The sequence below is a fragment of the Pipistrellus kuhlii genome, unplaced genomic scaffold, assembly GCF_014108245.1.
Source record: "Pipistrellus kuhlii isolate mPipKuh1 unplaced genomic scaffold, mPipKuh1.p scaffold_m20_p_10, whole genome shotgun sequence".
NCBI classification, from domain to species: Eukaryota; Metazoa; Chordata; class Mammalia; order Chiroptera; family Vespertilionidae; genus Pipistrellus; species Pipistrellus kuhlii.
Window position 1 is genome coordinate 48361778 of NW_023425405.1, and position 23853 is coordinate 48385630.

Below are 23853 nucleotides of genomic sequence, written 5' to 3' on the forward strand. Positions count from 1 at the left end.
CTATCCCTCTCACTTCCTCTCTGTAAAAAAAATCAATAAAATATATTTTAAATAAATAAAATTACCAATATCTGAGGCTTTTGTTGGACTTTCTGGTATTGGATCTTTCTTGTTACTCGACGAAGGTGGACATTCTATACAAGTCTCTGAGTGAATACCTCCTGCTGGATGATATAAAATGCAAAATAGAGCTATGTTAATCACCATTATTTGAAGCATCCTATCCTATGTAGAATTTTCTAATTGTTTACTTTGAAAAATTAAAGAGTAAGTTTTCTCTTAGGGACATCATGATTTTAGAGGCTCAAATAAATAATGATGAGGTAGTGAGCACAAGAAATCATACTAAGTGTTCTTTAGGAACCTAGAAATCTGCAGTGAGTACTTATGCTCTGACTTGAATAAACCTGAATCATGGCATATTGTATTTCCTTAAATTAGTTATACTGTGCTAATAATTGCAACTGAAATGCTTTTTATATGTAAACCGATGAACTTTCTGTCTGCTCCTATAAATAAGTTTTACATTACTTAAATTTTAGTTTAATTACTTAATTATTAATGTGTAAGATTAGTTAACAAAAGGAATTAGCTGCTATGATTCATCCATTCTTTCACAACCTTTATCATATCCCTATACCTCTGCTAAGAAACTTTTCTGGCCGAGACCGGTTTGGCTCAATGGATAGAGCGGCGGCTTGGGGACTGAAGGGTCCCGGGTTCGATTCCGGCCAAGGGCATGTACCTTGGTTGCGGGCATATCCCCAGTAGGGGGTGTGCAGGAGGCAGCTGATCGATGACTCTCTCTCATCGATGTTTCTAACTCTCTATCTCTCTCCCTTGCTCTCTGTACAAAGTCAATAAAAATATATTTTAAAAAAAGAAAAAGAAACTTTTCTGGAAACTTGGAGTATAAATCAAATGACCTTTTAATATATATTAACTCCTCCGTTTCTTTCCCTTCTCTATCCAATCTAGATACCATCCCTGCATCATTCCAGTCACACTTGCAATGATCTTCAATTTTATGATCCTTGTCCTTCGGTGCTTAGGGTCCAGATAGGGGGTCAGTAAACTTTTTCTGTAAAAGGCTATAGAATAAGTATTTTAGGCTTTGCAAGCCAATACAATCCTGTCACATATTCTTCACTGATTTTTGTTTCTTTGTTTTTAAGCAACTCTTTCAAAATGTAAAAATCACTAGTTTAGATCAAGGGCAGAACAAGAAAAGAAACCAATGGCAGGATTATGCCTATGTGGTAATTTGCCGATCGATTAGAAGAGGCAGAAAAGTTCATTAATTATTATAGTAGTGTGATAAGTTTTATAATAAAACTAGAGGCCTGGCCAAAACTGGCCTCTCCCTTCCTCTCTGTGAAAAATCAATAAAATACATTTGAAAAAACTAGAGGCCTGGTGCATGAAATTAGTGCACAGGGGTCCCTCAGTCCAACCTGAACCCTTTACAATCCAGGAGCTCTCAGGGGATGTCCTACTGATGGCTTAGGCCCACTCCCCGTGGTTCTCTGCAGGCCTGGAGGTTTGCTGCAGCCATGGAGATGAAGCCCCATGCCCTGCTCTCTGCCTGCCTCTGCCATGTGAAGGAAGCCTCAATGCCCTCAGTGTTGTATCCGCCAGGCCTGGGGGCTTTGCCTACACCGACACACTAAGGAAGCCCCCATGCTCTACTGTCCTGGCTCTGTCTGGGGGCCTGGGGGTGTTCCCGCTGCCACCTTGCTAAGGAAGCCCTCAAGCCCTGCTGCCTGGGCTGACTTCTGGGCTTGGGGTGTTCCATTGCCACTGTGCTAAGGAAGACCCCATGCCCTGCTGTCTGGGCTTTGACTGCCGGGCCTGGGCCTGGGGCTTCCCTTGCCATCACCCTGCTGTCCAGGCTCTGACTGCCATGTCTGGGGGCAGATCAAAAACCCCCCTTGAGGCAGATCCAGCCTCACTGCTCCTGTGGACAGGCTGGATACTCCAGCAACGGAACTGAGGGAACTGGGAGCTATGACTGGGAGCATATCCTGTGACTATGGGGGGCTGCCATTTTGTCGCGGAGTGATGGTTAATTTGCATATTGCTCTATTATTAGATAGGATGTTGCCTCAGTAAAGTAGATAGAGTAATAGCTGATATGGAACCCCATTAGGCAAACATCAGTGAGAGAAGCTGAAGCAGAATGGAGGATTAAGGCAGAAATGATAGATGAATTGAGGGAATTACATAGACTAAGATGTTTGATGAGCTGCTCTATGTTACTGATTTATAAGAATTAACAGTAACTTGACCTATTTAGCATGATAGTAAAAAGTAATGTGGTAGGAAAAATTTTTAACTTGGCATTATAACACTCAGTTGAGCTACAAAATCTTATGCTCTTCACAAATGTATTTAGTCCTAAAAAAGATTTCCAAAGCAATCTATTTTTAGGGCCCAATTCAATCACATAGATTAATTATGGGGCATTTATTTAAATGTAGATCATTGACAGATCTGGATTCTAAGTGGTTTTATAGCCAACAGGAAATAATACACTGGGAAATACATTAAAATAGTTTCTTTACTATGAGCCTATAACTATTAATAATAAATGCTGTTATTTTCCAGATCAATAATAATCCCTGGAATAGTAATTAAATTGGAAGAATTATACCACATAATTCTGGTTTTAGGTGTCCTACATATTTTCACGTACAGACATAACCAAATAGCATATGCCACAAGACATGCTATTTTATGATAATTAACCTATATAATCTATAGCAAAAATGAACAAAGTCTAACTTACCACATTTTTCACTTCCAGAGGTTATCAAGCCCTGTAAGGATGACATTTAATAACTTTACAAACAAATATAAAAAAAATCTGTATAAGTATCCATCCCAAGAAATTAAGCTTTATCAGTGTCAAAGGAAAACAATGTTGTTTTCGATTAGTCTTAACACACCCCCCTCCCCAATAAACTAACTTTATTCATTTTAAAAAAATAATGTTACAAGCAATACATTAATATTTCAAGAAAAACCATCTTAAGTATAATGTTACATGTAATAAACATTAATAACAAGAAAAACTATTTTAGCCCTGGCTGGATTGGCTCAGTGGATAGAGCGTTGGCCTGCAGACCAAAGGGTCCTGGGTTCAATTCTGTCAAGGGCACATGCGTGGGTCACAGGCTCGATCCCCACTAGGTGTATAGGAGGTAGCTGATCCATGGTTCTTTCTCATCGATGTTTCCATCTCTCTCCCTCTCCCTTACTCTCTGAAATCAACAAAAATATATTTTTTAAAAACCCACAAAAAACAATTTTAAATATGTTACATGCAATAAACAGCAATATTTCAAGAAGAAAATGATTTTAAGTATATTACCAAAACTGTACTAGCATAGTACATTATCACTAAAGTTGTAGAAAATATTAAAAATCTGCAAATAGCCGAAACCGGTTTGGCTCAATGGATAGAGCGTCGGCTTGGGGACTGAAAGGTCCCAGGTTCAATTCCGGTCAAGGGCATGTACCTTGGTTGTGGGCATATCCCTAGTAAGGGGTGTGCAAGAGGCAGCTGATTGATGACTCTCTCTCATCGATGTTTCTAACTCTCTATCCCTCTTTCTTCCTCTCTGTACAAAATCAATAAAAAAATATATTAAATAAATAAATAAATCTGCAAATAACAGGATTACTTCTATTATATTCTAAAATATTTTTTCCTTTGGATCTATTTTTGTTCATCAGCTTATGTTGTTCGTAGGCTTAATATTTTTAAATATGTGGTACTTTATATTGGGAGTAAAAGGGAAATTCCTTTTTCTTTCTAGATGAAAACTGAAAATGCAGGATCTATTACACAAAGGAATATACACACTTCTGCAGTTTGCCAAGATACCATGGATTGTAAAACAAACCATCATTTTTACAGGGTTACCACTATTTTACGTGACAAAGTGTATCAGTGGTTTTTAATCAATTTTAAGATTTGCCCTAATTTCAGTGATATTAAAATATAGGAGAAATAGGAAAACATTAATGGTGACAAAAAAAACCACATTTTTCCACAGCTAAGATATTGAGCTACCAATACATTCCCTGAATGTGAAAAGAAACCTCATACCTACTGTTATAATGGAAGGAAAAAAGTCTAGAAAAGTATTAGGACCCTGAAAATATTTATTAAGTGCAGTTCCATTTATACCTCCAGAATGATTTGGAACATGACACAATTTATGAATTTCAAAAGTAGCTTGAGAAAATAACACTCTGAAGTGATGAGACAATAATATGTAGCCATGTTGCCCTTGTAAAAACTCCAGATCTCACATTTCATCTGAAATCTTTGCACAAGAAATGCTGTTAAAAATTTTATTTAATAGTCTTAAGCTAGTTATTATAAACTAATAATATGGAGGCATGGAACAGACTTACATACCTTGATGTGGGGTTGGGAGGACGAGACTAGGTAAACCAAAAAATTTATAAACTAATATGCATAGTCCAAGGACACAGGCAATAATAGGGTAGTGAAGACCTGGGGGGTGAGGGAGGGGAGGGGAGGAACTCGGAGGAGGGGGCTAAAGGGAGGGGGTAATACTATCAACAATAAAAAAATATTTAAAAAGAAAATAAAAAGAGCACACACTAAAAAAATAAACAAAACAGCAAAAATATTGAACTCTTGCTGAATTAATACCAAAAGGACTCACTTCAGATTTTTTTTGTTCAGATTCTTCCTGACTTTGAAGTTCACTCCATTCAGATCTTACAGGTGTATCTGAGAAAAATAAAATCTTACAATTAACATCTTTACTTCTTGAAATGTCTTGCATTAGGTAATATATAAAAATATTCTATAGATTTTTACAAACTATCACTTTCATAAAAAAATTTGTTTCTACCAATTTAAGAATATTTCTTTAAGTTTCCCTCCTTAAAATATAATTAAAATAATTTTAAGGAGTACATCAGAGTTTATTATAAGCTCACTATAATCTATAAATTTGGCAAACTTAGATTTAATAGTATTGAAGTATATGGCTTCACTGTTTTTAACATTCTTAAAATATTTTTAAGAATAAAGCTGTTTCTATACTCTTTCTGGAGGGGAAGGAAGAAAAATACAGTAAGTGCTTTGAAATATGAACTTTTCCCAGTTCTCACTGGTAACTCTTCTGGCCTAAAGTGTCCCCCAACACCAACTGAGTGATATTCACCTACAACACAATTTAATGTTTATACCTGAACTGGCACCAAGCGAACCAATCAATGTCTTTTCATAATGAATGAAAAGATACCAAATTGTATTTTTCATACAAGGAATTAAAAACAGTTGTCAATATCAATTCAACCCTGTTTTTTAATTTAATTATGTAATTCAGTAGCAACTAGATTAAAATCAGCCATGTTTCCCAGAGTTTAAAGCAGAGTATGAAGAATTTTAATAAAACCAGAAGATACTCACTATGTTCACTTGCTAATACAAAAGATTCAGGAGTTCTTTCAGGGAGAGGAGGTGGTAAATCTTCACTAACATCAACATCTATATTAAATACATAAGATTTAGACAAATTATGAACTTGTTTAAAGTGTTGACTCATTAAAAATGAACTTATCTAAACAAAGATCTTTCGTGAGATTCTAAAACTCACTACCTCAAGTATCTAAGAGAACCAGTTTTTAAATGTGAAAAATAAGAAATTATCACCACTTTAATTATTGTCAAGAATTATGACAGCCCTCACCCTTAAAGCTCTTTTTTTTTTTTTTTTTTTAAATAACTGTGGCCCTTTCTTCTCAACTACATGTTCCTCCCTGAGTCTCTGGATTGAATTTTCTATATTATAAACTTGTTTTAGAGATTATTCAACCAGAGACAGCATACTTTACACAGGCTTTTGCAAATCAGACATTGTATGGGGGAGCCTAGTGTAGTCAAGTTTCAGAAATCTTTCAGGATACCAAAATAAGTTTTAAAATCAGAATTCATAACCAGGATTTTTTGTCAGGTGGTAACTTACGCCAAAGATTGTTTTAGGTATCAAAACAAAATTATTCTTTAATTCCCTAACAAGTTCTAAAACAAACGAAAAACTACTTCTTGAGCCAATGTTTCAACTACAAGGTAAATAATTAACATTAAAAACAGGACTGCCCTGACCAGTGTGGCTCAGTTGGTTCAATATCATTCTGTGCATCAGGCGGTTGCTTGTTTAATTCCCAGTCAAGGGCATATGCCTGGGTTGTGGGTTCAATCTCCTGGGGGCAATTCAGAAGGCAGCCATTAGATGTTTCACTTTCACATCGATGTTTTTTTCTCTCTCCCTTCCTCTCTCTAAAAATCAACTGTAAGGAAAAAAAAGGACTGCTTATATTATGTTACAGCACAGAAAAATCTTCAGTTAATACCAAACTAATATAGCATAGCTAGATAAAGGTGAAAAGAAACCTGATATCACATGTACAGCTATCTTTGCTTTGAAATACAAACAAAATAAAGCAGAAGTGAGCTGCTAAACAATAGAGTGCTTTCAACTATCCTGTACAGTATTTTAAAGGGACTCCTGTTATCACCAAAAGACTGGACACGTGGCAGTAAGTTTAACGAGCATATCACATCATGCATTCTTCCTGTCCTCACAAATTCTATTTCTAGTAGTTGTTAAAAGAAAAAAATTCATAGGCCCAAGACACATGCCTGATATGCCAAAAGAAAAAAAAAAAAAAAAAAAAAAACTCCAAATGAAAATTTCTTATCTACACTTTTTTTTAAGTAGCTACAACTTAGTAGTTATATTTCTTTTTAATTTTTTATATTTTTATTTATTTCAGAGAGAGAGAGACATAGAAACATCAATGATGAAAAAGAATCATTGATTGGCTGCCTCCGGGACTCTTGGATCCGCAGGCTGATGCTCTATCCACTTAGCCAAACCAGCTAGAGCAAGGTAGTTATATTTCAAACTCTGAAATTGAGGGAGAAAAATATATCAACAAATTGAAAGTATGGCCAACTGGTAAAGTAATATTTATTGTGGTAACCATTAACTCCTGAAGATCCTTCAAAATAAAACACAGAAGAAGCAAGAATATAGAGAATCCTAAAGTTAAGGAAACTAGCTTAGAGTCTCATCTATAATACCAGATTACTTTCTCAAGGTAAAAAAAAAACACAAAAAAAAACAGTATGTCTCAGTTGGAGAAAATAAAGTTACAACAAAGGTGGTATTTGTTGGGTCAGAAATAGAAAAGGGAAATCATCTTTCAGGTTCACAGTACCTTTTATGCCAGCACATTATAAATATGCCTGTATGTGTCATTATAAAAGTTTACTGTCAAGTAAATGACCACTGATAATCTACCAGTAAATAGCTTTCATGTTTATATATTTGCTCTCAACTTTTTGGTATGTTTAAGGTTATTTTTAGCAGATCAAATTGTTTCAAGAACCAATAATACATATTGGGAACTGAGCACATGCATTATGTTGAAATAATAAGGCTGTTTCATTAAATACGAACAGGGATGACTAAATATAGATATATCCCACTCACTACTGAAAGGATTAAAATTCCCAGTCCGCTGAGTAGCTGCAATACTGCTTCTTGTGTTAAACTCAGGATTGAAAGCAGCTTCTTTTTCAAGAACTTATGAAGAAAGATTTAAAAATTTTTGTAATCAAAAGAGCATAAGAAGATAACAATTAAGTATTTATTATAGACATGAGTGGAATTAAGTGGCCAATCAAGCCATTCTACAATATTTGTACCACTGTTATTTCAAGCAATTATCTGTCTTAAATAATTTCTATTTAACAGATTTTTTGACTCATGTAAAATACTAAAAGCTATAATACAGAAAAAAATTTTCAGTTACAATTGAAACATTTTGAAAACACAAAATCCAGTAATGCAATGTGATCATATTAAGATAATAAAAACTTACTTTAAAAAAACTTGTCTGAAATAATAAAATTTTGCTGTTTTAGAGTCAAGTGTGGAATAAAACATAATGAATTAGTAACACAGCTAAAGTGCTTAGCACAGTGACTGGCAGATAGTAAAAATATTTAAGTGTTAAATACTATTATTACCTTTTTCAGCACCTGAATGTATTGTTCCTGCTATATCATGCCTAGCAATGGACATTGGCAATACTTTCCTTGTAGATATACTTTCAGAACTAGTAGAAGCAGAAACTGTGGCACTTGCTGTTGAAATATTAGTTTTATTCTTGGACACAGCGCTGTCACAGTTCCTTTCATCTGAGTCCGAGTCATCCGAGTGAAGAGGATTAGTAAAACTGAGGGGTGCTCTGAATAGAGGGGAACTGCTATGATGATCCACAAGATCATGGGTTTCGCCTTGTTTTGTGGGGCTGGGTGTTACACTCACGGTTTTCATTGTTTGACAGTGGGTATCTGAGGATATTGCTTCAGATGAATCAGGCTTGGGCAAGGTATTTTCAGGTCCATGACATGACCATGTTACATGTCCTTCTTCATCAAGAGGCAAGCAGTCTGGCCTTGGAGGTATGTCTGAATTCTTCTGTAATTCTTCTGGTGGGATAACTGGAGCTTTATTTGACAGTGTTCCACTGCAGTCCACACAAGAATTCTGAGAAATATCATCAACTTTCGGATCCCCTGAACTCAATTCCTGCGACTTAGAGATTTTATCAACTATACAAGGTGAAGCTGATTTAATTTTAATTGCATGTCCCCTATTCAAGAGTGTGTTCCCATCAAAACTTTTTGGCCCCTCTTGGAGAGGGACCTTCTTAATTTCAAAACTTAAATTTCGCTCCAATTTTTTATCTATTTGTTCAATTGGTTCATTTTTCCCTGGAAGTTCTGCTGATTTATTATAATTTCTGTTGAGGTCTGTTGAATGTTGTTCTGATGAAACCACGTGCAACACGGGCTTCGGGTGGTATCTGTCATTGTCCTGCCACACAGTAGTGACTGTTGGAAAAGCTGAAGGGGGAGAAGGTGTCAAAATGGGTGGCACTGGGTGAGGCTCTGGTGGCTGCAGTATTTCTTCCTTAGCATCCCCTTCTACGAGGCAACTGAAAACAAGCATGAATAAAAAGGCTATTGTAAGAATGTTCGTCCTTTGTAAAATAAGTTGATAGGTAACAATTATGAAGTTAAATCTACAATATTAAAAGTCAGTAGAGTCTATAATTTGTATGAACAAAAAAGCATAATTTGTCAAACTAAGAAAACTTAATGTTTAACAAGGTAATACATGCATACAATTATACCATGACTTTATATCTCTTCTTATATAAGCTCTTGTTTTCCCCTACTAAATGACGTGGGTTTCTGATGGCTTGGTTTTCTATGTATCATCAGTAACTCAGCCTTCTAACTTCCCTGCAGATCTGTACACCTCTCTCACCTAGGCATCCCTCTTAGAAACTGGGCCTCCTGCTCAAGTGTGGGCTCCTGCCTCCCGAGGCTACCTCAGAGCTGAGGTTCTCTCCTGTTTCCCAGGTCCCACCTTCCTTTTTCTGGATATATTCCCTAATTTTGGAGGGTTACAGCCTTCTATATTTGCTTTTCAAGAACTATACTTAAGAGGCAAATTTCTTGAAGCCTTGTGTATTTAAGTATTAAATTTTCAAGGTATTGATTTTTTTTGAAAAGGTATATAATTCTGGATTAGAAATAATTTTCTCAGGATTTTATAATTTTGATTCCTATTCCTTTAAATGTGCACTTAATTTTTTGACAGACCTCCTGGTTTGATTCTTTAATTTAATCTTCTCTCTCCAATTAAAAAAAAAATTTGTTTACTTTTAGGGAGAGGGACAGAGAGACAGCAAAATCTACGAGAAGCATCATCAATCAGTTGCCTCCTACTACTGGAGATTGCTACTGGAGATCGAGCCTGCAACCTGGGCAGGTGCCCTGACTGGGAATCAAATGAGAAACCTCTTGGTTCATGAGCTGATGCTCAACCACTAAGCCATACCGGCCTGGCAGATTTTCTCTCTGTATTCATTCATATTCATGGAAGACTTCCTTATTCTCTTCCAGCCTGTTTAATTTAAATTTTTTGCAATTCCAATAGTTTATCTTTTACCATCAGTTTCATGGTATCAGCATTTTCTAATGAATGAAAATAATGTACAAATACCACCCCCACCCCCCAACCCATCTTTCTTCTACTATGTATTGTCTTCCCCTTTTTTTGCTTATTTGGGGCTGTCTTTCAAGTTAAGGGATCAAAGGTCTGATCTTCCCTGCTTTGGTTCACTCTGTAAAGTGCATCATTATCTAACCACTATGCATCTGAGGCTAATGCAGAATGATGTTGAATATAAACTAACTGGGGGGAGGGGTATACATAAAAATTTTAATCTATTAAATTCCACCTGGAAAAAAAAAAAAGAAATATTACAAATGACTGGAAGATGTGTATGTATAATGAAGGGGGGAGGGCTTGAGGCTTAGTGATCATCTCACTGCATAATGGTAGGCCATAATCATCAATGATGGTACCTTTCTTCTTTTGGGCTGGTAGTTTTTCGAGAGATACAGTCAACACCAGAACCAGCTACTATTATTCTGGGAGCCAAATAAAGGGTAAGAGCGAAGGAGTTGGAGGATCTCATTACTCAGCATGCAGATTCCTGTTTTCAGTAAGACGCACAACCCCGTCATCAGAGGGACCTGATGTCCTTGAATCTAGATTCCCTGGTTCAGCCACTCCAGAGTAAATCCCTCCTACTGTGTGTGCCCAGGATGTGAGAAGCAGTATCGGTCTGTTCAATTTGATGACAGGAATCTGGGGTTCTAAATACTCTTATAGAGACATTCGAGTACCCTTGTTTTCAGTGCCATCCTACACAAGAGCCTTAAGTAAGATCTTTAATTTCTGAGCCTCTCTGGGGATTCTTTGAAGAGAATCATCTTGCTTCTTATTCATTTACCCACCTATAAGGCAGCAAGTTTTAACTTACTTTGTTTTGTTAGGTCCCTTTTCATTGGTCAATGTGCTCCTCACTTTCCTATATTTTGTCAACATTTCATATGATATATCTGCTCCAATTTTTAAAAAATATCTTTACATATTTTTATATTTCTTCACTATAATTTTAGAAAGTTTAGAAAGGGATCAAACTGCCTTATTTAACCAATAATATTAGAAATGCTTTTAGAAAAAGTCTGTGCATGATGTTGATATCTACATAATAATATATTTTTGGCTACTCACATTTTAAAAGGTTGCTTTAATAAGGTATAGCTAATAAACAAAAAACTGTACATATTTCATGTATATAATATGATGAATTTGAACATATTTATACACCCATGATACTATTACTTCAATCAAGGTAATAAACATATCTGTCACCTCCAAGTTTCCTTGTGTACTTTGTGGTATTTGTGGCTACTCAAATTTGATTGATAATTATAATGACAGACTTTTTTCTTATCCTCCCTTATTTTAAGGTTGGTTGAAACAAGGCTTAGAACACTTTACAGCAAGTTCGTGTGCACAAAAATGATAAGCCCAGTCACATAAAAACATGCTATATTCTGATTTACCACCATACTAACCAACATTTGTATTTTCACTAGATATTCTGAAGCAAAAAAATTCCAGTGAAGAAATACAATTTGCATCATTCTTTTTATATTGTTCTTGATTTCACCTGTTCTGAGGAAGGCATTTTTCACTTTTCAAAAATAAAACAAAATATTCAGAATCTACTGCTTGCTAAGCTAAGCATTATACCAGTTCCAGAAGAAGATACAACAGTGAATACAATAGTTTAGGTCCTTATGGAGTACAGAGAAATATTGAAAAATAATGCTAAAGAGATAAAATGAAGCTATCCTATGAAGGCCCAGAATTTCACAGTAAGAAGTTCGGACTTTATAATAAAGAAAATTTACATTTCTTTGACTACATTTAAAAATGAGTAACACTATAACTTCTGTTTCAAATTTATATTTTATGAGAACTTATAAAATTACTTTTCTTATAATGATTTAGGTATTAGGTATGCATAAAGCATAATTACATAACAGATTAAATCTAACACAACAAACATGTAGTCTAAATAACCAGTTAACTTACTTACTGAAGCGATACTGAAAAACAAAGTATACCATTTTTAATTTTTAATTCATCTTATGCTCTTGTGATTTTATTTTCAGTTAACAATTCTATGTAATAAAAGCCTAATATGCTAAGTGCCCGGTCATCCAGTCATCCATTCAAACATTCAAAGCATAATATGCTAATGATACCCTAAGGGCGCTCAACCACTCACCATGAGTGCGCTGACCACCAGGGAGTAGACACTCTGACTGGTAGGTTAGCTTCTGCTGGTATCCTGTCGATTGGGACTGATTGAGACAGGCCAGACAAGCCCTGGAGCTCTCCCCAGGTCCCTCCCCAGCTGACTAACATCTGTGTCCCTTCCCAGCCCTGATCATACACTGCTGGGATCCCACGGCCTGGCCTGTGCCCTCTTGCAATCTGGGACCTCTCAGGGGATGTCAAAGAGCCAGTTTTGCCCTGATCCTGCTCAACACAGAAGCTGCCCTCTGGTGGTAAGTGCACTCCCATTGGGAGAGCGCCACTCTGCCAGAAGCTGGACTCATGCTGGGAGTGCAGCAGTGATGTGAGCCTTTTCCACCTCTGTGGCAGCACTAAGGATGTCCAATGGCTCCCAGACTGAGAAGTGCAGGCCGGGCTGAGGTTGACCCCCCTCCCCACCACCAAGTACACAAATTTCGTGCACCAGCCCTCTAGTTTATAAGAATTCTAAAACTCAATTCAACCTAGAAGTCACAAGGAACACAATGAAATTCTGCCATTTGACTCACTACCTGAATTAAAAAAATAAATAAAAATGAGAACCTTACCTTAGCATATAATATAAAGTCACACATAAAAAACTTATGTGTTAGAGAGCAACCAAAGGACTTGTATGCATGCATATTAGCATAGCCAATGAACACAGACACTGGGGTGGTGGGGGCTTGCCCAGGATGTGAATGGCTGGGGGGGGGGGGGGGGGGGGAGGAGGATGTCAATCAGGGAAAAAGGAGACATATGTAAAACTTTAGACAATAATAATAATATAAAAAACTATATGTGTGAGCATATATCTCCAAATAAAATCCCATATAAGGTGAGTGAACATTTTTCTGTTACTACTTATCTTTTTGTTTACCAAGGAATAACAGGAGCCAAACTTGTGAGAAGATATATGAGAAAGATATATGAGAAAGGCTGACTATTCTATTCATTTTTTTTCCTTCAAAATTAGAAGAGGCTACAATTATTTGTTAGAGGTAGATAACCATATAAATCACGAATGTCAGTATACAGCTTGAAAACCTCTAAATTGGCTCAATCTCAAAAAAAATTAAAAGTTATTAAGGGTAGCAAAATATTTCTTAATTTAATGTACAGCCAATTCAGTTTCTTTTAGGACTCCCATATATGGAACAAAGAAGTTGAACTAACAATTTACAGTTTTTAACTGACTACCTTCCATTGGAGATTAAAAATCTAATTTCAGTAGATACCATAAGTTTTGTTAATGCACATTTAACATACTGAACATTTGAATGCTGAAACTTAAACCCATCTCTCTAGGTTTCTTGATCTTCCTTAGAAAAATATTCTACAGACAATAACAACTATTACATTTTGCCTTAGTTATTGAGAGTAGCTGTAATCTTTTTCTTTCTTTTTTCTTTTTTAAATATATTTTGATTTTATACAGAGAGGAAGGGAGAGAGATAGAGAGTTAGAAACATCGATGAGAGAGAGTCATCGATCAGCTGCCCCTTGCACACCCCCTACTGGGGATATGCCCGCAACCAAGGTACATGCCCTTGACCGGAATCGAACCCGGGTCCCTTCAGTCCCCAAGCCAACGCTCTATCCATTGAGCCAAACCGGTTTCAGCTCTTTTTCTTTCTTAAAGAGGAATGATCTTATTAAGGTATAAAGACTCAATGCCAACACCCAATCCTAGTCATCTCACCCAACATAAGTTAACTTCTATCAAGCTTTTAAGGGGAAAGAATTGGTGAATCCTCTGTAAAAGAAAATTTGCTCTGAGGAAAAGATTTATCAGTTTGGGCAGATTGTGCTTGAGATAAGACAGTTTAAGTAATTCTCAGTTTTATTACATTTCTCATACTGTGCTTCCTTATACAAATAATTCAGTAACTTGATCATAACTCCACAAACTTTATTTAGTCCTTAGGAGAATACTTAAGCTGAAAACCTCAAAACTAATAAGTGGCTGAAAAAGAATTGAAACTTAGTGTTTCTGACTCTGTCTATATCTTTTACATACTATCACATTAACTAACCACTGACCTATCAGCTACTCTCAAAGAGATGGGAGAGAAAGAAAACAAAAGTATATGTTTAACTATTATAAATGTGCTTAGTAATAACTATTTATGGTGTTAGGTGGGTACTAGAATTATCAAGGGAATCACATAGAAAAGTATCTAATTGTCTAATCACTATGCTATCCCCCCAGAAACTAACATCTGAGTAATAAATTCATGTTTTCTAGTAATGTTATAAAACATCTTCACATAAATTCTTCAATTTGCATATAATTTTTGGCAATCATATTACCTGTATAGTCATGAAGAGAAATTGTAATCTTTTGTATATTTAAAATTTTACTGTACCACATACCAAAACATGGTTATGCTTACTGTTCTTATACAGTATACTACTAAAATTTTATCAAGTACAGTAAAAAATTAATTGTCATACATATGCTACATCTTAAACAAAAGACTAATGAAAGTTACAAAAAAATTTAGAAATTAGTCAGCATTTATTTTTTAAAAATAGTAAAATAAAAGTGTTCTTTCAAAGAAAATTTGACATACAATACCTGCGAGTCCTTGGTGGTTTTGGAGGGGGAGAATCTTGTTTGTCAGAATCTATGGAGCTGACTAGATTTTCAGTATTTATTACATTCTGCCAAGAGAGGAAAAATGCTTCATTAAAGTTAGGAGAAAAATAAGTTTCTTTCCTCATATTTCAAATAAATTGTTTCTGGGCTTTTGAAATTTTCAAATATTACGAAGTTTTCCAGGTAACAAAATGGGCCTTATAAATTCCATATTATAGCCTGAGGGGCTATCAAATCCGGTCCATCTCCAGTTACTAAAAAATCAATTGTGTTCAGAAGCATTTCAACATATTTCAAGTACTACTATAAGAAACAGATTTTCCCAGGTTTAAGCACAAAAACAAAAACAAAACCCAAAACAAAAAATAACAGATTTCCTAAGGAAATAAAGATCAAAGATACATTTTTGAACACATCACTATGCTAGAAACTTAATATGAAGAGGCAAAAAGGCAACAAAATAAGGCTTATACCCTTCATCTTCCCAACCTATTGCGGACCTCTATTGCTACCTAGTACATTTATTAAACAGGTCCCAGAACTCACTTTAATCATTCCTTGTCCTATTCTCCCTCTGTTACTACGTTAGTGTCCATTAGTGTATAGAGCCCTATTTCACTGCAGATCAATGTTTATCTCTCTCCCTAAAATCAGTAAACATCCTTGCATGAAGATTAAGTAAGTCATAGGATATAATGTACACATGATAACTATAGCTAACAATCTGTATTGTATATCTGAAAGTTCTTAAGAGAGTAAACTTTAGAAGTCCTTATCACAAGAGAAAAAAATATTTTAATTGCGTGGTAATGAATGTTAACTAGACTTATTTTTTTAAATATATTTTTTATTGATTTCAGAAAGGGAGATAGATAGATAGATAGATAGATAGATAGATAGATAGATAGATAGATACATCAATGATGAGAGAGAATCATTGACTGGTTGCCTCTTGCACATCCCCTACTGGGGGAGAATCGAGCCTGCAACCCAGGCATGTGTCCTTGGCAGGAATTGAACCTAGGACCCTTTAGTCCGCAGCCCGATACTCTATCCACTGAGCCAAACAGCTAGGGCTAGACTAATTTTTTGATAATTTCACAATATATACAAATATCAATCATTATGCTGTATATCTGAAACTAATAGACTCATATATAGATTACAGTACAATAAAAAACAATTTGAAAAGTTTCTATAGGATTAAAAATGTAGCCGAAACCGGTTTGGCTCAGTGGATAGAGCGTCAGCCTGCGGACTGAAAGGTCCCAGGTTTGATTCCGGTCAAGGGCATATACATTGGTTGCGGGCACATCCCTGGTTGGGGGTGTGCAGGAGGCATCTGGTCGATGTTTCTAGCTCTCTATCCCTCTCCTTCTCTGTAAAAAATCAATAAAATATATTTTTAAAAAAGAAAAATGTAATGGTTAGGGCAAGGGGAGGTGCAAAAGGATATGGTGAGATAAATGGAGGTGGAAAGAGACTTGATCTGGGGTGGTAAACACAGAATACAATGTACAGATCATGTGTTGTGGAATTGTGTACTTGAAAATTTTGCACAAAACTGTGCACATGTAGTATTTTATTGACCAGTGTCACCCCAATAAACTCAATGAAAAAGTAATGGTTAGGATATTTTTCATTTCTATATACAAAGGAAATTAGAGTTTAAAACATCCGTATTTCTGTAGTATAAAAACCTTAAACTTTGAAATTAATACTGTATTTATGGAGGGGAAATTGGTATATTTTTCAATTAAAATTTAAAGAAAAATGCACATCTACTTAGCTTTTTGAAATATTCATGAATTCCAATTTAGGTAAGATTATTGCAATAATATGTTAGCATTCTATTCTATATTATAAACTATTTGGCTACATTAAGCACAGGTTATAACACGCTTTAGTTAAACTAATGGGAAAATATGATAGCAATGTATGAGGCCTATTTATACAATCATTCCTCTGTTAATGAAGGAAATAAGAATGAGGTCACATAAATGAATTTTTACAAATCTGAAATTTTCACTCAGTTTATAAAGGAAGAATACAGTTCCTACAACTCAAGGATTATTATTAGATTATACTAACACATTGAGAGCTGCATTTGATAACAAATCTCTCATTTAGAAAACCAAGAAAGTTCAAACAAATAGTCTGGGAAACTGCCAAAACCATGGAAAGAGGAAAACAAAAGTTACAAATTTTGCAACTCATTTCCTCATTTTACTTCAATTATTGGAATTAAGTTGGTTTATCATGTGATAGTTGTCTTAGGGTTCAATGATAAAAATGTAAAACATTTTTTACTTAAAAAAAAAAAAAATAGCCCCAAATCTTTAAGGACAAGGTGATTATATAGAGGAAAGAGGAGAGCTAAAAACAGGCAGAAAGGAGAATAATATAAGAATATATATTTTTATCAGATCAAAAGCTTGGATATCTGCCTAGCATGTGCAGGTCACGGGTTTGATTCCTGATCAGGGCACATACCCAGTTTTAGGGCTCGATCCCTACTAGGGGGCATGTAGGAGACAGCCAATCAAGGATTCTCTCTCATCCTTGGTATTATATTTCTGTCTCTCTCCTCCTTTTCCTTCCTGAAATAACTAAAATATATATGAAAAAATTTTCGATATCCAATAAAATATTTTTTACTAAAATTTACCATTATCATTTTCATTTTTAATTATCACCTAAGGAGGATATGCTGTTGTTTTTTAAAATTGATTTTTAGAGAGAAGAGGGAGGGAGGTCGGGGGAGAGGGAGGGAAGAAGGGAAGAGAGGAAGAGGAAGAGAAAGAAACATTAATGTGAAGCGACATATTATAGTTTAGTTGCTTCCTATATACATCCAGACCCAAGATAAAACCCACAACCTACGTATGTGCCCTGATTGGGAATCAAACCCGCAGCCTTTCGGTGTATGGGACAAAGCTCCAAGTAACTGAGCCATCCAGCCAAGGCTAATTTTTTTTTTGTTGTTATTGGTTTTGTGTGTGTTTGTTTTTGTTTTACTTTTAGACCAGGGCTAAAATTTAACTTTAAATGATAGTTGACACATATAAGTTTCAGGTATAGAACATAATGTTAGACATTTATAGTCCTTACAAAGTGATCACAATTATTTCTAGTAACCATTTGGCATCATACAGGTATTACAATATTACTGACTATATTCCCTATACTGTATATTTCATCCTAGTGACCTCTATCTATAACTGACAGTCTGTATTTCTTTCTTTTTTATAATACATATATTTTTTTAATTGATTTCAGAGAGGAAGAGAGAGGGACAGATAGAAACATCAATGATGAGAATCATTGATTGGCTGCTTCCTGCAAGCCCCTACTGGGGATCAAGCCCAAAACCCAGGCATATGCCCTTGACCAGAATCGAACCCGGGATGCTTCAGTCCATAGGCCAATGCTCTATCCATTGAGTCAAACTGGCTACGGTGACAGTCTGTATTTCTTAATCCCCTTCACCTTTTCCACCAACCACCCAATCGGCCTCTGCCATATTAATCCTTCCTTCTCCCCAGTAAGATCTTTTAAGGATAAAATAACATTGAATTAAGTCAAGCCAAAAAGGGACTCAATTATGGCCCTATAATTCTGATAATTAAAAACCATGTATAAAATAACTATAAAACTTTACATTATCATGACCAAGAACAAATAAATTTCATGTAGAATCAATCAACTTACAATTAGTTAGGTGGGGGTGGCAGCGGGGAGAGAGAACTGTGAAGGGAAAGGGGGGCTGGCTACTGGGCAGGCCCAACAAGCTCAGTAACTGAAGGTAATGACACAGGATGTTATGATTATAAAAATTCCTAAATCAATAGGTTATAATGGGAAGTGAGGTCATAGGCCTATGTGATAGATAGATCTTTACCTTGAGCAAGTCCTATATATTGTTTTTGTGATCTAAGGAAATATACTTAAAATGTCACAATGATCTCTTCTCCCAGTCTCCAGAAATAAATATCCAGTACTGGGGCAAGACACCCCTAACAGTCCTCATTGTTATATCTGCATACCTTTGTAAACTATTATTAAATGTTAACTATCCTGCACCCACCAATATAAAAGAAATATGTACCTTTCTGTTTTGCTTTTTATCCAACCCCAGAGATTTCCTGCTTTACTTTCTCCTGCCTCCTTCTACTGCCAATGGATTTACTATCAACTTATTTACATATGCTTTGATTCTACTGTATAAATAAACTCCAAAATGGTCATTCTTCAAAACATTTTCTCAAAGCAATGAAATTTTGCTTTCAAGTCTGACCCTCAGCTTTGGCTCAAATAAACTCTTTAAGCCTTTCTTCAGGTTTGGAACTTTTGCGTTTATGGAACAATGCAGCCAATTTTTAAAAAAGTAATTTATACTTGAAACAATAAAAAAAGTATACGAATTTTGACCTAAGAACTACTTTCCTAATGAATTGTTTAGAATATTATATAATTTATATTGGAGTTATTAAATATCCTTCATAGTTGAGTGTTTGAAACAGGAAAGAAAGGAGTTAAAATCAAGATTAAATAAAAATAATAACTATCATGGATAGTCTCAGGTTAGCTAAGACACAGATGACAATTAAAAAGCTAAACATTACATCTTGGTAAAAGGATTTTTAAAATTAATAGGCCAACAACACCTACCACTCCATCAGCAATTTTTTGGACTCCATGAATTTCATACTGTTGTAGCTGTTTTTCAAACAATTGGGCAATAGCTCTATGAACAAGCTCATACTGCTCCTGTTAGAGAGAGGTAAACAAAGGAAAGACATTGAAAACCCCAAAAGGCAAATCTAAAAATATAGTTTACAAAGTGAATCAAAAAAACTATACCTTAGTTTGTACTGCAGAATGCCTCTGTGTTCTCATTTCTTGTATTAAATTGAATACATTAAACTCCTCTGGTATTTTCTAAGACAAAGAATATAATACATGAACTCTGGATAACTCTTCAGAAAAACAGTAAACTAGTCTTGATCATATAGACCTTATACATTATACACATGCTGGCTAACTGAAAACATTCTGAATACCACCTACCTTGTATCATAAACTGCTTGGCATTGTAAACCTAAAGCTCATCTTGACTCTCAACAGTCAAGCTAGTGAACCAGAAACATGAACAACAAAAAATGTCCAGCCAAGCCATGACTACACTGCAATGGGAATAAAGATACTATGACTAATTCTGATTGGTGTATGGAGTGAAGAGTGAGCCTAAGACTGAAAGGAGAGGTATTCAAAAGAGGAGAGAAGATAGGCTATTTAGTTGGGCTCATACTATCCTAATATAGTACCGTGTTTCCCCAAAAATAAGACATCCTCCGAAAATAAGACCTATTTACAGGTTTCCTTCTGAGTGAAATATAAGGCATCCCCCCTGAAAATAAGGCCCCCCTAGGCTAAACATGAGAAATTTGGTCCACTGATTCTGAAAGAAAAGGAGTCACAGGAAATTCAGGAATTGGATTGTTGTTATGATGTTCCAGAAGATGATGACATGATTGTCATTGAATAAATGAATAAATTCTTAATACTGTAGGATTCAGTTTGTCTGGTTTGTGTTGACAACTAGCGTACCATATACAGTAATAAATTTCCTTTATTTTCATTTAACAATAAATGTGTACCGTATTCTTCTTCATGGAAAAATAAGACATCCCCTGAAAATAAGATCTAGCGCATCTTTGGGAGCAAAAATTAATATAAGACACTGTCTTATTTTCGGGGAAACAGGGTAAAAGCCAAGGGCTGTCATGACCTAAACAAGATGGACGGCCGAACAGCAGGCTATGTGGGGCAACCAGGCCAGGGGTTAGTGAGGGATGACCAAATGACTGAACAGCAGGTTGCATGGGGCGACCGGCCTGGCAGGGGAGACAAAAAGGGGTAATCTGGCAGGCAGCCAGTGAGCAGTGAGGAGCCAGTGGCCTGATATCAGGGTAGTCCTGGATTGGAGAGGGTTCAGGCTGGGCTGAGGGGACCCTCTCCTCACCTGTGCACGAATTTTGTGCACTGAGCCTCTAGTCCTATATAATAAAAGCCCAGCGACCAAATGGTTGAATGACCAGAATGAACAGTTGACCAGTTGCTATGACACGCACTGACCACCAGAGAAGAGTTGCTCAATGTAGGAGCTGCCCCCCTGGTGGTCAGTGCACTCCCTTTGTGGAAGGGCTGCTCAACTGACAGGGATGAGCAGCGCTCCCACAGCGGGCCGATCCCTGCAGGCCATGCCCTCCCACCAGTGCATGGAACCGTGCACTGGGCCTCTAATATAAAAATAATAAGAGTTTAAACTCACTCCACAGCCCAATGTTCCCTAGGCTAGCTATATGAGGACCGTCTAAGAGAGCTAGGAAAAAATCAGATCTCTTAACTACATCCCTGGAGATTGATTATCCTAGACAATTCTTTTGTACATATGTACTTAAAACCACTGAAATATGCAACCCTGGCATGAGCAAACTTTATACTCAAGCAACTTTTGTAACAAGGAAGATGGAATTCTGAAAAGAAGAGAAACTCGGTAAAGGTACACTGAAGCAATATTTAAAAAAGACAGACAGGTAGAAACAGATTGCAGGCACATTTCTGAGGCAAAACTATTATAAATTAGGAATGCTTAAGAATATTTTGGAGTGAAAAAGATGTTAAGAACAATTCCCATATTTACTACCTGGGAGTCTTTCCATATATAAAAATATTTTTTTAATTTGTAAAAAATTTATGATGGAAGAGATAAAGATTTGTTCTTTCACTTATTTATGCATTCACTAGCTGATTGATGCATGTGCCCAGCCCAAATATCAAATCTGAAACCTTGGCATATCGGATGTAACCAACTGAGCCACCTGGCCAGGGCCCATCAAAAGATTTTTACATCAAGTCCTAACCTATGGCCCAAGACTATACTTATGTCAAGTCAAACTGAATCAAATGGGGACTATGTTAAAAAAAACAACAACACAATTTTTGAAACAGTTTATTTTGCTTGCTACTATTCATCTAAATGTCCCTTCCAATCTGAATTTTAATTTCTGACTTTTATGTTAAAACTAGACGCCCTATGCAGGCACCGAATTGAAAACTAATTTTTCCAATTGAGTATTAGATTAGTTTTGAAGAATATAAAACTAATATAAAACAACATTCGTGCACTGAGGAAGGGGTCTCTTTGCTGGCCTGCATCCTCTCACAGTCCAGGGCTCTTGCAATCTGTGACCACTGCTCCTTACTTCCCCCTTGCAGCAGAGGCGGGAGAGGCTCCTGCCACTGCCCCTGTGCTTGCCAGCGGTAAGTCTGGCTTCTGGCTGAGCAGTGCTCACCATGTGGGAGAGCACTGACCACGAGGAGGCAGCTCCTGCATTGAGCGCCTACCACCTACTGGTCAGTGTGTGTCATAGCTACCAGTTGTTCAGCTGTTCGGTCGATTTGCGTATTAGCCTTTTGTTATATAGGATATGATAGATTCCTACCTAAATTTTATTCACTTAAATTTTTTCAATTGAGTATTAGATTAGTTTTGAAGAATATAAAAATAAAACTTAATCCCAGAGGGTTTTATCAGAAACTCTAAAATTTAAATATTCCCTAGCAAAAGTGAAAACTGACAAAATGACAAGGGAAAGAAAAAGAATAGAAGGTAAAGAAGGAAAGAAATGAAATATTATTAATCCTATTTTATACAAGATATAGATTGACATATTCAGGGAAACCATAAAGCTATGAGGAATTAAAGGCTTTTCACTAATGCATAGAAAACCAGCATATTATAGAATCAACAAATAAACCAAATTTATGTACAATAGGAGTATGGTGTTTTTCAAATCCATAATAAGAGCTGTATTTTATTTATCTCTGTATCATCTATAGTACTATACACAATTTTTTCAGTTCGCAGGCTGACGTTCTATCCACTGAGCCAAACCGGTTTCGGCCTATACACAATTTTTTTATAATAGTAGTGGTAATAATAGCAGCAATAGTAATAAAAACAAACAGTAAACAGCACTTGCTATGTGCCACACATATAAAGAACTTTAAAATGGTTAACTTAATTCTTATAAATTATTGTTATAATTTTTATTTTTAGATCAAGAAATTGAGACACAATGAGATTAAGCAATTTGACCAAGATTACACAGCTGGTAGATGATAGAACCAGCATATTAATCTGGACAGTTTGGCCAACAAGGGTTCTATATTTTGAAAAGTCAATGCAGATTTTACATCCCTAACGTAGGTATTAATTCATAGAACAAATGGGTGACAAGTTTACCTTGCTGCCAGTGTATTATCTCAAGTAAAATGCATCATTTATTACTTTTTGCTAATCTGTATTTCATACATAGCAAAGCTACTTCTAAAAAACAAAAACAAAACATATGCTGTAATTTACTGCAATTAGTCACTATATTTGAAAATCATAAGAGATCAATTGGATATAATATTATATAAAAATATCCTTACCCCAGCTTTTAATAAATTCCACGTATAATCTATGGCACAAATGGCACCTGTTCTTCCACAGCCTGCACTATGAATATAAAATTTGAAAATACAATTTAATTTTTGTGATAAACTGTAAAATAAAAAGCATGTTGATATATTTAGAAGCAAATTTTTTAAAAGAAATTTGACAAAATTCTACTCATAGTACTTAAAATACTGTAAGTGCACCTTAACATTAGCATTTAGATCTTATTTTTATTAAGTTTAAAAAACTTTCAATAGTGACTCACAGAATACCTTGGAGCCTTTACTGTGGAAGTCTAATTCTACCTCAGAAAACCTTAGTTAACAAAATATCTTGCAGAGATAAATTTATTCCAAAAGTATGAGTAGTTTGTTAAACACATAATCCAGAAAGTTCTGATAAAGTACATTATAAGCAAATTAGTATGATTT

General features: G+C 35.6%; 1 protein-coding gene across 23 annotated transcripts in view; it reads right to left on the reverse strand.

Moving 5' to 3' along the window:
* Positions 1-23853, reverse strand: part of PTPN12 (protein tyrosine phosphatase non-receptor type 12) — an 80215-nt gene that overhangs the window by 1353 nt on the left and 55009 nt on the right. For 9 of the 23 annotated variants that reach the window (XM_036429608.2, XM_045578518.1, XM_036429612.2 and 6 more), the window contains 9 exons: positions 23416-23482; positions 19777-19854; positions 19585-19683; positions 14893-14978; positions 8087-9060; positions 5459-5536; positions 4704-4771; positions 2789-2819; positions 66-164 (listed from right to left, as the gene is read on the reverse strand). In XM_036429608.2, the coding sequence (XP_036285501.1) occupies positions 66-164; positions 2789-2819; positions 4704-4771; positions 5459-5536; positions 8087-9060; positions 14893-14978; positions 19585-19683; positions 19777-19854; positions 23416-23482 (1580 nt within the window). Of the gene's footprint in view, positions 1-65; positions 165-2788; positions 2842-4703; positions 4788-5458; positions 5537-8086; positions 9061-14892; positions 14979-19584; positions 19684-19776; positions 19855-23415; positions 23483-23853 lie in introns of those variants that run through there. The other 14 variants (XR_006740993.1, XR_006740992.1, XR_006740990.1 and 11 more) reach the window with 10 other exon arrangements.